The sequence below is a fragment of the Porites lutea genome, chromosome 10, assembly GCF_958299795.1.
Source record: "Porites lutea chromosome 10, jaPorLute2.1, whole genome shotgun sequence".
Lineage (NCBI taxonomy): Eukaryota > Metazoa > Cnidaria > Anthozoa > Scleractinia > Poritidae > Porites > Porites lutea.
The window spans coordinates 19,237,481-19,252,777 of NC_133210.1; the positions used below are offsets into that span (position 1 = coordinate 19,237,481).

Below are 15,297 nucleotides of genomic sequence, written 5' to 3' on the forward strand. Positions count from 1 at the left end.
AACCGCTTAAGATTACGCGCAAAATTCAAGTTATCGACAGCTTCCAACTGCAAATGCAACTCGCTGTAAATCATTGTCATCTCTTCACCTTTCCAGAGTAAAAAAGAGGAGAGTTATGGATCCACTGACCTTTACCACATACCCATAAGAATAAAAAGACGTGGATGAGTGGAGCATCTACAATTTGTTGAATTTGTCTGGGACTAGTGGTCACTAGGCCCCTCACACGTTTGCGCGTATAAATCAGGTCATGTTTTTCGTTAAAATAAAATGTCATGTTCTATTTTTTTCTTGCGTGACATCCTGAGTTTCGTGAAACTAAATCGTCAAGGTCACGTTGGTATCTCCTTACCAATCACAGTGATTCTTGTTGACCAACCCACTAACCCCGCCCACTGGAACACGCCCGTGTGAACTAATTCATATTACTGACCCTACGGTGTGTATTAAAGCTAGAGAACTATGAAAGTTATCATGTTCACAAAAATCATCAAGGTGTCAAATTTATCGATAATAATCCTAGTAAACAAAACACAGTTATTTTTGAAAGCACCGTATTTCGACAAAAAAAAATTAACACAGCAATTAATGAGAAAAGCGTGAACTAACTGTATACGTACAACGTTGTTGGCGTACTCCTTTCCTTGGATGTTACTGTAAGGCTTGTCGCTTTCTTTTACTGTCTACCAAAGAAGAGACGGAAACATACCCATTTAATTTATTACAAAAGGTTCCATAGACAACATCTCCCATTCTTACCTAGTTAATTTTTTTTATCTGTCATCATTGACCGTAATTGTGTCATTTCCTTATGATTATCATCGTCTATCACTTTACACGGGAGAAAACATTGACGGCAGGCATTTCACTCGAAGTGTAGTATTGAGGTGGTGAATTGAAAAAATATATGGGTAGGGTAAAAGAATCGAAAAAAATGTCCCAATTACTTGCATCACAAGCTTGTGGGGAAGTAGGAGATAGGACAAACCTAAAAACACCTGTTTTGGAGGCTACACAATTCCATAAGAATAATTAATAGGGAATCAAAAACTTGAAGGAATTAAAAAGGATGATGAACTGCGCCCTTCGTAGTAGAGCAGAGGCCATGTCCTGCTAAAGCGGACGTTTGTCTTCAAGGTAACTGTTCTGCTTTCTAACGAACTATTATTAAAACTTCTCGCCGCTGTGAACTATGTGGGTACCAGGTGTCGGGGTATTTGACCATCTATTTTGACCATGAGGTACAGCAATCCCAACTGAATTAGTTCCTCACCATACTCGGCTCCGGGGATAAGAATTTAAATAATGGAATTTTTGAAAATTCACCGGGTTTAATACCTGAAGGGGCCCGTAGTGGAGGTCACGAATCGACCGGTACGTTAGAGAGTTTTAGATCCGAGTTTGCCGCGAACCTCTAACCGCGGTTTGCGGTTACCCGTTTGCGGTTCGACGTTAACACGTAATTAGATTTAGATTGGCGGTGGATTAGATTACGGCCGCCATTTTGAATAAGCAGCCATGAATGGCACTTCTTGCTTTCAAGATCCCATAGGATTTATCAAATATAGCATTTCGCCCGAATTTGTGCCTCTGTTAATGGATAGACTTGCTCCACAAGATTTTTGTATCATCACGTGGGATAAAATAAGGATTATACGCTAAACGCTTCAGGTAAATGACATACGTGAAAACCTACCTCCCCACGTTGAAAGCGCACGTCGTAAACCTCAAACGTGACGCGAAAGACTTGTCACGTGACCTCCAGCGGTTAGAGGTTCGCGGTAAACTAGAATCTAAAACTCTCTATTACCTCAAACTGGACTGGTGTATGTATCACATTTGATTCTTGATAGTTTCTATTCGACACAGGAGCCATGATAACAGAAGGTCGATCCACATTGTAGACTGGGTTCAGACACAATTGATGGCACATACACGGGCAAGTTGTGGGACAGGGCTGCGAAACAATATAAATGGTTAGCAATAGGCCACTTGCACAAAGAGGTCACTGCTTTCTTTAAACAATGAGTTTGAATCTTGCTGGTGCCAAAAATTGACAGAGCACATAAAAACTATTTGAGAGGAAACTCATTTAAGGGAGATATTTTATCGCTCTTTGATTTTTCGACAAAGTAGTATGATTTTTATTGGCCGCCATGTTTGACGGCATACTCTTGCCCTCCAACATGGCGGCCAAAACTAATTTTTGCTTATATCTTGTTAAACATTTGATTGTATGTATGTATGTATGTATGTATGTATGTATGTATGTATGTATGTATGTATGTATGTATGTATGTAAATCTTTATTTAAACACGGGAAATCATCAGTTAAGCTTAAGTTAAAAACTAAAACTAATTACAACTGCTTTACATGATTGTCGTGTGGGAATCCGATATATCAGCTACCTTCTTGATATTTCGCTTAAAATGCTCAAGGGATGCAGCGTTTTTTAAGTTTTTGGCCAAGTTATTCCATAACATGGCCCCGCTGTATAGTAAGAGAAGCTTCGTTTCAAATAATTAGTGTTTGGTTTGGACACGGTCAGCCTTCCCTCAGAGTTTCTTAAGTTACGCTCAGATGTGCTGTAAACGTTACCACATCATCTTTTCAACATTTTCCTTGAAGTTTAAGTGCAAAATTTGGGTTCAGAAAGAGGTGATTCATAATTTTAAAAACCACATTTTCACGCTTGGAAATTTTGACCTCAAATTCGGCCAACTTTTCGCGGCCGCGCGGAGGATTGGGTCCATGCGAATCAAAAAAAAAAATGGCGGCTCAAAGGGAACCTGACCAAGTGGAAATTATTAGTGGCATTAAAGGAGCATTAAATCGCCAGAAGTCGAATTTTTCCCGGCGGATTTCAAATGTACATAAGCTGAGAGATCTAGATCAAACATTTCAAGCGCTAGGGAAAGTGGCTGAGGCTGTTGTGAAGGGAAAATACGGTCCCCTTCGGGATCGATATCAGCATGAAATTTGTCCCATATCTTCCATGTTGGAGCGCACAATGATACGTGCTAAGAAAGGAGTTTATCGCCGACTTAGTCCGCGGATGAGTAAAATCCATCCTTGGATGATTTGTTTTGACGTCCCGATGCCACAGGAAGTGTTCAATTTATTGAATAAAGGGGTTGTAAATCTTACACGTTTTGGTGTAGATGTTTTGGAGCAGCCTTATTCAGTCACAATAACATTCTCAAGTATGAGAAGACTGTGTGCCCTATTTAATAAATTTGAGGACTGCCAAGGATTCACAAAGAAGCTAGGAGTTGGAAAAGGGGAAGTGAAACTCATTGTTGATGAAAGGAAGAATAGAATTATGAAATATAAATATAAAGAAGAAATGTTGGAATTGAAATTCCATTATGGCCATTGGAATGCCTTTGGTATCCTTCATCATTGAAGAGGGAACAGTGTTTTCTATACAGTTACTAATGAGTTGAGGTAGCAACATATATATATATATATATATATATATATATATATATGTTGGAGTTAGTTTTTTTTATCTCAAGTAATTTTTATTTTTCCTTTGTTTCATCTTTATTACCATACCTAAAAACCCTGAGTCGAATACAAATGAAGACAATTGGCAGAAGTCGCATTAGCAACTTGGGATCATTTGAGTCACCCTGAATTGCTTTCACTAGATACATAAAGCCACGCAAGATTAGGCGGGAATCTTTACCAGTTAACCTGTAAGTGAAGTCTTTATCTTTAGCTCTATCCTCAAGGAGCCACCTACCTAGTTGTTTTTTCATTCTCCCTGCTTTAACATCTTGTTCCATGGCCTTTAAATATCTGGACATTGCCGAATTGGAGGGCAAATCATCAAGGCTATTTAATTTTTTGGGGAGGTTACTTACAGAAATAGCAAGATCAAGTAACATTCCCTGAAAATGTTGGACACCATTATTCTTAAGGTGAAGTGGTTCAACAACTTCCTTGTCACATAGCTTACCAATTAATGGTTTGAATTCTTGTCTGGATTTTTTTACAGCAATAAATTGAGTTACTTTGGATCTCTTTGTTGATACTGCTAAATGACTAGGTATTTTTTTCTTGAAATCCTCAACCTGTTTTGCAACATTGATTCTTTCTGCATACTGCCACGGCTTCCATTTACAATCATGAGATTCTCCATACTTCCCATTCAGTGCATTACAGTCATCTTTGGAGACATTAGCAAAGCTAGAAAAATATTTAGCTGCATTACTTAATTCCCCATTTATATATGCAAGGAATTTCATATCTCCTGGCAGGAGATCAAAAGAAAAGGTGACATTCTTACCCAATACTGTGTAAGATTTGCTCTCCATTTTTTCCATGTCTGTAGCAAGTTTCACTGTAAAACGAGAAACAACCATGTGGTCCTCCTTACAATTAGCTCCAAATAGCAAAAAATTGTCATTGGGTGTAGCTACCCTGGGCCCCACATTCAAAAAACTTATCAGCCATGACATAGATTGATCCCATTTCCCAAAAGGAGCCCCATCACCCCCTATGGCAACCTTAAATGCTCCCTCCCTCTCACTGAACCACACCAGCTTATCCCCAGGTTTCCTGTACTGATCAGTCTCAAAATAGAACTTGGCCAGCAGAAGTAGAAAGTTCTCCAAGTTTTCTATAGACCCCATCAACCTGCTGATCAGGTGGAAGGTCATGGCATAGGGTTTCCCTTATTGAATAAAACTCCCCCACATCAATTTCTTCAATTTTTTTCATTAACAACCCATAGGGAAGGAGTTTAGGAATTGGGATACCGCCAAACAAAACTCTTTCTTTTGACACAGAACCTAGTTTCTTGGTGTGTTTCTTAGTATTTTTCACAAGAGCTGATCTTGTTTGTTCATATTTTACCTTTCCCATCAATCCTCCTGCATAAAGCATAGAAAGTGAACGAATGACATTATGATCACTTTGCTCATACTGCTTAACCTGAGGTTTTATTACTGCTAGACTAGCTTTTCTCATCTCTTTTGATGAAGAAAAGTATCTAGATAGAGCTGCTGTCTTCGCATATTTAGTCAGCGTAGAAAACATGCCATCCAAGGCTGGGGACCTGTCTTCAACAGATCCACCATTTACCTCTGTTGCTGCAACCAACGTTTCAAGTTGTCTTCTGCTGGCACTTCGCTGCGGCACGTTTAGCTTTCCCTCATCAGTGAGCACAGTTGGACTTTTTTTTCTTAGAGTGGATGTGTTAGCTGTCACTTCAAAAACTAACCTTCTTTTAGTCTTGACAGCGGGAAGATCAACTTTTACCGAATCAACATTTTCTTTTATGCGAGTTTTCTGCAAGTTCAAGAACTTAAGTTAACCCTTTAAGCCCTATGAATGATCAGCATCAAATTTCTCCTTGTAATATAAATACTTTGTTAAACAGAGTGGTCATGAGAATTGCGGACATGATCACACGAGATGAATTTGCTTGATATTTTATCAACTTCTTCCCACTACTTCTGTACGAAAGGAATGTAGCGAATTTAACTTAGAGAACATTTACTCTGGAGTAAATTTTAGCGGATCGATGGAAAAATCGCAAAAATAAGAACCCGCAAAATTTTCGTGCCACACGGTAGTCCTCTCCTTTCACTAAAAAAACCTTTTTCAAGCTAAACTTACCTTATTCTTGAGTCGCTGAAGCCTTTTTTTAAGGTACAAATTTCCTTTGATTTCGAAAGGTACTCCGCTCGAAGCGTAGCCCTCTGCTTAATGAGCTCCCCAACAGGAAAATTTGACTTGCATTTCTTCGATGTAGTGCTCTTTCTTCGTGACTTGCTCCCCATATAAACCGCTCAGCGAACCATATAAACGCAAAAATTTCTAAGAAGCAGAGGCATCCGGTAAAAAACCAAAACGAGGAAAACACAGCCGAGGTTTCAGGTCTTCTGTTTACGATAACATACCTGGCAATAATACGTTTCCCAGCGAGAAAATCTTTGACAAAAATACTCAATTTTTCTTGAAGGACTGCGAACTCAGTGTGCATGAAACAGAGAGTAAAAGTACAAGGAAAAATGTTGCAGAAGAAAGATGTAAACGCATGCAAATCGCATATCAACAGAAAGCTTAAAGCCTGTAGAAATTTGTTTTTGAGTGGGAAAAACTCTCCTAGTACCCATTCCTCCGCAATGGCCAAATTCTGACCAGGACTTTTGAGCGAAAATGGCTGCCAAATGACCGCGCTATAGAACTGCTAATTAGGGACTGGAAACTGGGGACACTAAACTTGGCCAAAATTGGCACAAAAATTTCCAAGCGTGTTTGTTCGCGTGGCCATCTACGAACTTACTCATGTGGCCATCTACGAACTTACTCATTTTAAGAAAATGGTACGGGTTTGAAAAACCAAATCATTATTATTTTGTTTAAGATATGACCCACTATTCGTTTTTCGAAGGCAAAATCATATAACTTTCATTTTCTTAAAAAACGATGTCACATGACATCTTAGTGCGAATGTCCTATTACAAATCATGAATCTGGAATATTAAGCCGTATCTGATTAGCTTTAACGTCCCGGCTAATTATTCCATCTGAATTGAGGGGAGGGGCGGCTGCAGGTGTCGGTGAAATTTCATTGCTTTATCGAAAAAGAGATATTGATTCTTGATGAAAATTGGTACACGGCTGAAACAATTCAACAAGATGATAAAAACGCAATGTCCGTGCTCCTTTAAAAGAAAAAATGCTGACGAATACGGCCATTTAGGCCCTTTTGACAAAAATTGTGCCCAGCCCGAAACTGAACAAATAGGAGCGATTTTTTCCATGATGTATGTGATATCGTACAGAACTTGACTTGAATGCCCTTATTTTTATTTTACCCTCCAAAGTAGACTTAATTTGGATACGCGCTATTTTACCCGTATTAGTTCAATCCGTACAATTTAATGAAATTGCCATTTTTTTTCTCATTGAAAGGAAGCACTGTTCTTTTGAAGATTAATATATAGATTTAGCCGGGGCTGAAAGCAAAAGCTCCCGTTAATAAATTTGTAATTTAAATCAAACAGTAAACTTGTGATGTCATGTGATACTGGTCAGCGGATATTCGGTTTTGGCAGCTAACAATTGACCACAGCATGGATGCGCAGTATCAGGTCGCATGCTCCCACGCTAACTAGAAAGTGTAAGATTTAAAATTGTTTTCCATTTGTTGCGGACGGACTAGTGGGTAGGCGGACGAACGGTCACGTGACTACCAAATTTTTTCGGACGTATAAATAACCAAATTTTCTTAGCTATAGGGCTCACGTGCTTGGAGCTCCGCTATGAAACAAAAATTAATGAGTGACACCATACTCTTTTTTGCAATAGAGCAGCAGAAAGTGCGTATAATAACTGCATTTTTAAGGAGTTTTGAGGGAGGACTGGGGCGTGTTTCAAAATGGCATGTACAGTCAACTCTCGCCTTGCGGACACCCCGCTATAAAGGACACCCCGATAATACGGACAGCAGATAAATTCCGGGCAAAAATGAATTACAGACGTTTGACTGAAATAAACTCCCGCTATTACGGACTCTCGCTACGGAGGACACTAACTTAAGGTCCCTACAGTGTCCGCTATAAAGGGAGTTGACTGTATGTGGAAGGTGGAAGAACGCACTGAAAAATCCGTTTTTACAGAATTTACTAGAAAAATATCATAGTTAGGGCGCCATGTGACAAAGATGGCGCTTGAAGTAATTTTAAAGTGATTCGAAAAAAGGAACACCAGTGTCGAGGGCCTCGCCGGTCAGGAGGTCGAGCTCATCCACACGCCCACCGCCAATTTGTTATGCACATTTCCAACACATTGAGTCTCATCTAGGCCAGAAACAACTGCAACGGAAAATCTAATAACGTCTCTCTTTGATCAACTTCATTTTAATAATGTTTCTTCAGACGATCTTTTTCACGGCGACCATCTCGTTATGCAGAGTGAGAGATGCGCAGCGCAAAACCAGCGAATCACCTTAAATTGAACTTTTTGATCTTTTTTGGTTATCAGTAAAATACCCGTTAATAACTAAAAATGCAAGATGATTATTACTATCCATTACGTTCTTCACGTTCTTCACGCTCTTCAAGTTTGAGCTCTCCACAGAGTTAAAATTCGAAATAATTCATTCGATTGCACTTAAACCTTTGACAATAAATATGCGGCTGGTTTGTTTAAGCAACAAGATTTTTAACTTCAATTTGTCATGTTTGTTAATAATTACCGATAAGAACCAAGTATTTTCTTGATTCGTGTATTTGTTTTCCCGCTCATCTCAAAGGCATCAAAGGTAACTAACTAGGGAGGATAATTGAAGAGACAGAGAAGGAAACGCCCGGTCTACTGTCTTTTGGGAAATGTATAGTATATACTATAGTAAAGTCCCCGAGAGGACGCCGATCTTTGACATTTTGCACTTGTGCTTTTACTGTAGGATGTTCTGTGCTTTTTTTTATTGACGGGGACTGCTCTTCGTGATCTTTTCTACTTTTAAATCTCAGAGATGAAATAGTTTAGCAATGAACGACGTAAATTGATTTGAAGCATGATGTTATGACGAGTGTGTGACGTTGAGGGTGCCGGTGGCACAGTCTGTTCTAAAAATAGCACATTCGGCTATAACGATGTCCGAGCCGCTTGGACCCCGCACTTGCAGTCTCCTTCCCCGATTATGGTTCCTGCTATCTAGTTAGAATTAGATAACATCTAGTTAGAATTAGATAACACTAAACAGGCATGTTGTCCGCCCTCGCACATGACATGATATGAATTCATAGGATCAGTGTTGCCCGGATATTTTGGGTGCTTGTTATTTAAGACGAAAGACGAGATGAAGTGCTGTTTTGTACTTCCTTGACCGCGAAGTGAACTAGATGTATATGGTTTGGAAAAGTGCCATCTGATTCACTCGTCAACACTAAGTACCGTAAATCCTCTACTAAGTCCCTTCCTCTCAAATGAGCCCCCCGTCTCTAATAAGCCTCCCTCCCTTTTCAGGCCGAAGAAAGTAAATAAGCCCCTCTTTGTTTTCAGCCCCCCTCTCCCCTCCGCCTTATTATTCTTCACTAATAAATGATAGACTGTATTAATAAATTAAGACTGTAAAGCTTTAATCCGGGATGGTTCATAGCTGGCATTTGTTTTTGATCATCAACTGCATAATCTGTAACTTCTTGTACTTGAGCTTTTCCAATTTGTATTCTAGTTTACATACCATCATCTGGGCTAAATTAAATAGGCCCGCCGTCTCTACTAAGCCCCTCCCTAAAATGCGAGGGGTGGGTGGGGGTTAATAGAGGATTTACGGCAACCAAAAACGGCTTCATAAAAACAATATGCATGCTTGCTGGCACTTTTTTTTATCTAGTTCTATTTTCATTCAGTCATTTGTTCCCTGTTCTCTCTCTCTCTTTCTTTTCTTTTCTTTCTTTCAGTCTTTCAGCCATTCTTTCTGCGTTTTTGATTAATTACGTCAATGTTACTTTTTAATAATAATAACTTTTTATTAGGAAACTTTCATCACATCACTGTGGTCTTCAGAAAGGTGCTAGATGATTAAAAGTAGTAAATTAGACTATTATACGAAATAAAAATATATAAAAAAATTAAATTAAAGATTGATAAAAAGCTACAATAAATACAAAAATCCGTTAAATAAAAAAAGCAGCTAATAATTATACGCTTAAAATTCACAGCGTCAGGTGCGTTTCTAATGTCTTTGTCTAAATTATTCCAATCATTCAGAGAATGATAACACACTCTCTGTTCACCCCAATTTTTGGTTGCTAGGGGTAGTCTAAGCATGTCTTTATTTCTTGTGTTATAATTATGAACGTTTCTGTTTGCTAGTAGCTCCATCGGGAGATCCATAAGGCCATTAATACACTCGTAAACATAAATACAGCGATGGTAAAATCTACGTTGTTCTACAATCATGCACAAAAGTGTTGGGCCAGTTGAACAGTTCGAACGCTTTTTAACTCGCGCGAAATTGTATCTGCGCGCTGCTAACACTGCACGTCCCTACCCCCTACCCCCAACCCACCGACAGTGTTGAAACCATCAAGGCACAATTCCTTTGATCTTTTAACATTGTATTGGATGGGGAAGGGGGAGGTTACATGGATTTGTAAAATGACACCACTGCTTTTCACGATATTACTTGTGATACACATAGAATTACAGTTATGCTCTGACTGTCCCAAGGACTTTAGTCTATGATTGTAGGTTTAAAGTTACGAGCCAGGGCATCAGTAGCTGACGAATAAAGTTATTTCGATACTCTTCAGACATGGCACATCATTTTATCGTGTCACCTATCCCGATTTATGATCGAAGATCGCCAGTAGTGATCGCTGGTAATGTATGTACTATATGTGTTACGAAGGAAGATGTGTAAACAAGTCGACCGCAAATATCTCTTTTGTCGTGTAATTGAAGCAGCCTCAACCTTAAGGTCCAAACTGTTGCAAATCGTGTCATAACGCAGTTCAGAAAGTTCATCTCGTGGTAGATTAATAAGATAACAACACCAAGAATTTCAAAATCAAGTTCATCATTTACCAAGTAAGTGGCTACTAGGCAATTGGTGAGAGTGAAAAACGTAGAGCGTCAGTACGATTTTATTTAACTCTTTTTTCAGTCAATTATAAGATCAGGGAAGCTTACATACTTATAAATCAACAGGATTGATATATCAACGAAAATGACCGTATGTTGAATTTTCTGAGTATCTAGGCGGAAGACACCGAGTGCCATTGAACGAGTAGTTGTTATAGCAAGTGCATGGATAAAGAGATTGATCAACATTAGCGTCTCCGGTCCAGTCGTTAATTGTTCGGCCCTTGAATACTGTTGCGGACTATTGCGGTGAATCATTGCTTGCAAGCCAAAGAAAAAAGGTCTTAGATGAAACAATAAAGAAATTAAAGAGATGCGAGAAGCATGCGAGAACGGCAATGTCGCTTATGAAATGATACCTTCGACCTCCATGATAACCTTAATTTTCATACCGCATGCAAAGTAAAACAACTTTATTCTAGAGGAGTGACTACTAAAGCCCCTGTGAATGATTATTAGGTGCAAGACTTAACGTTTTTTCTAACTTTTCCTGCGTGGCAAAGTCAGTGATATAACTATGGATCATCGTACTAAAAAATAGCAAGCTATGTTGAGATTTCTGATTCTAAAAACAAATTAAAGATATGATACAATCGAACCCTTCCTGACAACTTTCTCTTACGGACGGTTCTGTTGATCCCAAGATATCAATTACTTCTTTCGTACACTTGTTATCCCTACCTCGATAATAAGGACACTTCTATATACGCTTAGATTAATCCTTTTTGTGTTCGTATTGGGGAGGTTTTATTTAACTGAGAAGCCAAGAGGGCCTTTTATCTTCGATCGCACCGAGCATATTTGCATAACTCCAAAGATTTGTTTTTATAGACGCCTAGGCTTGTAATCGAATGCATACCATTGCGCGTACGGCTTAAAAGAATCAAATACTTTCTTGAAGAGTGTGATCGTGTTTGAGATAACTGGAGAATTTTTGTGACTGTTCATTCTAATTTATCTTTCAGGAGTGAACAACTTAAGAATTAACACCCTCTTGAATAAATTCGATTGCTTATACAGCAGTAAAAGTTGTAGTGTAGTTAAGGACAGGGTGATTGTTTTTAGGAAAATCTTGTGAAAATGACTCCCATACATGAGCAATGATGAATGTAACTTTAATCACCGCCCTATTTGTATCTTTATTCGGTTTAACTGAATCTCAAGATCAGACATATTTACTATGGTGGAACGATAGTGATTGATTTAGGGGTTTCGGATCTAAACAATAATATGTGCTTAGTAAAAAACACTTGTGTAGTTGGAATCAAAACTGACATTTGCGTTAGCTTGTCCCTCTTGTTCTGTACGATTTAAATATGTTTGTTACTTCACAGATTTGGACAATTAATCAGGCTTACGAACGTAAACTTCACTTTCAACTTATAATCTTCGTTGTTACTGTTCTAAATTTGAGGCTTGTGCGAAGAAATGCTATATAAATCACAGACAAACCAAGTGACCTCTAAAACGTAGTGGTCAAACATCATCTCCATTAGTGTATTCACCGATCAAAGTTCTCCCTCCGCTAATTTAACATGATTAATTAAAGGTTACTTCATTAAACGAACTGCCATACTACACTTTTATAGGTCCTAGCAAGGTTCTAGTAATGATTCTTGCTGAGATGATTTTTAATTTTTTTTAGTTTTTGCCAAGCAGAATCTTTGATCAACATTTTGAAGCGATGTTTTCGATAGGGTTTAAGAACAAAAAGATTGTTCTCCAGCGCAAGTCAAACTCAGTCAAAAGGCATCGTGCACTCGTATTCACTTTTTCTAATATAATGCTAGGAGGGACTAGCACTCTGTTATGTACGCAACGCTTGCACAATGGAAAGGCGGGCTTTAAGTAATAGAACACCCCGCCGCAAATTACTCTACTTCATTTTATAATCTTTCCTCGTGTTTTTGGTGTAAGAAAAAAAAAATGGCAAACGTTTGTTGAAGGCTCTATATATGAGGTTTTTCAGGGTAGTTTATCGATCCGCTGTTACTGAGTTTAAGTCATGAACCACAAGTGGTGTGGAAATCAATTGCATGAGTTTTTGACTGGCTTTGCGTTATTTGAATCTGAGATCCGGGCGTAGACTTTAGTCCTGACATCACTGGAGTGTGCATTTGTGTAAACAAAAGCTCTGTTTATTACATGATTCAATAAATGTGGTGCTAGACCTGAACATTCGCAATAACATTTTCATATATCGTGTATTCTGGTTGGGTAAGCTACTAAAAGGCTTTAAGAGATGGTTGCATCATGCAGTCAACCTAAGACATTCATTTTTGTGGTCGTGAAATGTTGTTCCTCGACATGACACATCCCACGAGTCGTTAGGTACTTCAGTGGGTGCGTTTTATTCGGCTTTCCTTAATATAAACACCTAAACGCCGACTTAACTGGTTCTTTTCTGTAATGCTCAGTATTTGTGCTTTAATTAAGGCTCAATTGGCACCCTTACGCCGCTTGTCTAAGTACAATTTCGATTTCTGCCAGTTGCCCTTTGACTTCTCGAAGACTGAATTTTGCAGCTTTAACATGCAATCATTAATAGCAGCTTAAACGTATTAAAATCTATTCCTTCTACCTATTGAAATAATGAGCATTCATTTCAGTTTATTTAGCATTCTCCAAGGTCTAATTCAAAGAGGCTGGGCATGATTCATAGGAAAATAGTTTTTCTTGGCCTTGTTTCTCCCCAAAAATCTAACAACGAATCACAGTTTCCCCCCTAGATTAATGTACATTCTAGAACAGGAATGAAAGGGGGTCCTTTATCTCTTACCTGAGACTTAATTTGCGAAATATTATCTTCCATGGAACTCGTTATTTGCGTTTCTCTCTCTCCTTCCCCAAATGTCCCAAATCTCTGCGTGTTCAACCGTAAGATATGACACATGAAGCGCTCGTCATTCGATCGCTTACCACGCTTTTTTTTCTTTTTTTCTCGTTCTTTCTGTCGATGAATCTGTTTTAAGTCACTGCCAGTTGTCCTTGTTTTGCTATGGTGATAAAACAGCTGTAACCCTCGAGTGAGCGAGTAGGGGTGAAAAGGAGCTGGATCAAGACCAGCAGAATTCGCTTGAATTTTTTATTTCTTTTAGATGTCTCTTTTCTTGTTTGATAGCAATCTGCCATTCACTCATTAGTAACCTAAACTGTCAAAATAGCCTTAATGCCTGACAATACCTAACGCTTGGCTGTGGCTCAAGTTCACTTGGAACAAAACTGAATGCAGGGCTGGGACTACGGCAAAGGGCTGATTTATTATAGGCCAATATTTTAGCTAACAAAATTAGCCTTCCGCAGGGCCAGAGCTATACCGAGAGAAAATATCTTTTAACGGCTCCTAAAATTTGAATTTAAAATTCACATAAGTGGTTAATAATTAACTACAATTATAAATACTGGATAGAAAAATATACAGGTAAATGCTAATACAATAAAAATAGAAATAGAAACAGCTTAGTCTTCATTCCTTCTAGTGACAGGGTTTTGCCTCTATCTATGAGGTACACTTAATTCTCTTACCTTATGGCGCGACATGCTGAGGGTGGGTTGTAATTCCAGCGGAATAAGTTCCATGTCTTCGATCGAGTGGCCACGTTGATTAAAGTGGGAAGGAAGTTCACGAAGTGTTTGTTTAGTTTCACCTATATATTGTTTATTTTGCATCTTTTACATTGGATCATATACGTTACGTTGTAGAGTCATAAGTAATGTGATGTTTAATTTGTCTCGTTTTTCCTGCGCCCGGAGGGGTGGGTGTGTGTGTGTGTGTGTGTGTGTGTGTGTGTGTGTGTGTGTGTGTGGGGGGGGGGGGGGGGGGGCGGGGGGCGGCGGAGGTGTCGCTCCTGTGTTGGTGAAAGTGTATGATGTATTCCCATGGTTAATGTATGGCCAATGCCCTTTTGTATACTTGAAAAGATTGCTGTTGTTCTTGTTGTTGATGTTGTTCTCACCAAAAAGATGCGGTAACTGACCTATAGCTTTTATTATGAATTTTGTGGTAGCATATATAATTTAATCCGAAGAGGTACTCAAGGAAAGCTTGGGAAGAGGTGCACGTGTACAGCTTAGGCCTTAAACACTGTCCTGTTGAAGTAAAAAAATGTAATAATTGATCATAAATGTAATAAATTGAAGCGAATCACAAATATTCATTCATTCAATCAATCAATCAATCAATCTGGGCTCCTGGCCAATCACAATATTCTATTGCATTTTATCGCCAAATGACCTTTGCATCTTCAAGTAGAAAATCATATAACTTCGCGGCTTTCTTTCGAAAAAATATAATATTATACCGGATTTAATGGAAAGGGCGCCGCCTATAGGTAAGAATCACACCTAAAAATAAGAAAAAATCATAAGCACAAAGGCGCTCTTTCGAATAGACATAATGTTATACTGCTTCAAGATCGAAGTCGTTCGCGTCGCTTGTCAGTCACGTAGTTGTTTTTTGTATAGGCAACAACCGAAATACGCGAATGTCAAGCGACGTGAACGACTTCGTAAATGCTAAAAGCCATGTAAGAGAGAAACCTCCACATTTCCCAGCGATGCAGCAGCATACATCATATTGTTATTACGATTGCTGATGTATATGCGTGAAGCATATCGATGTAAGTTTGAATTTATAGATAAAAAGTCGTTCATTTGGCTATCCTTTTTACTACAAGAGACCTCAC

General features: G+C 38.7%; 1 protein-coding gene and 1 pseudogene across 1 annotated transcript in view; both read right to left on the reverse strand.

Moving 5' to 3' along the window:
- The window catches only part of LOC140950320 (uncharacterized), a 17,810-nt gene extending 4,134 nt beyond the window's left edge, over positions 1 to 13,676 (reverse strand). Inside the window, exons 1-3 of the mRNA XM_073399544.1 lie at positions 13,392 to 13,676; positions 1,811 to 1,957; positions 621 to 683 (exon numbers count right to left, since the gene is read on the reverse strand). Of these exons, the coding sequence (XP_073255645.1) occupies positions 621 to 683; positions 1,811 to 1,957; positions 13,392 to 13,505 (324 nt within the window). The 5' untranslated portion in view covers positions 13,506 to 13,676. The remainder of the gene's footprint in view (positions 1 to 620; positions 684 to 1,810; positions 1,958 to 13,391) is intronic.
- On the reverse strand, positions 3,526 to 5,922 carry LOC140950746 (uncharacterized; annotated as a pseudogene).
- Positions 13,677 to 15,297: the final 1,621 nt, after the last annotated feature.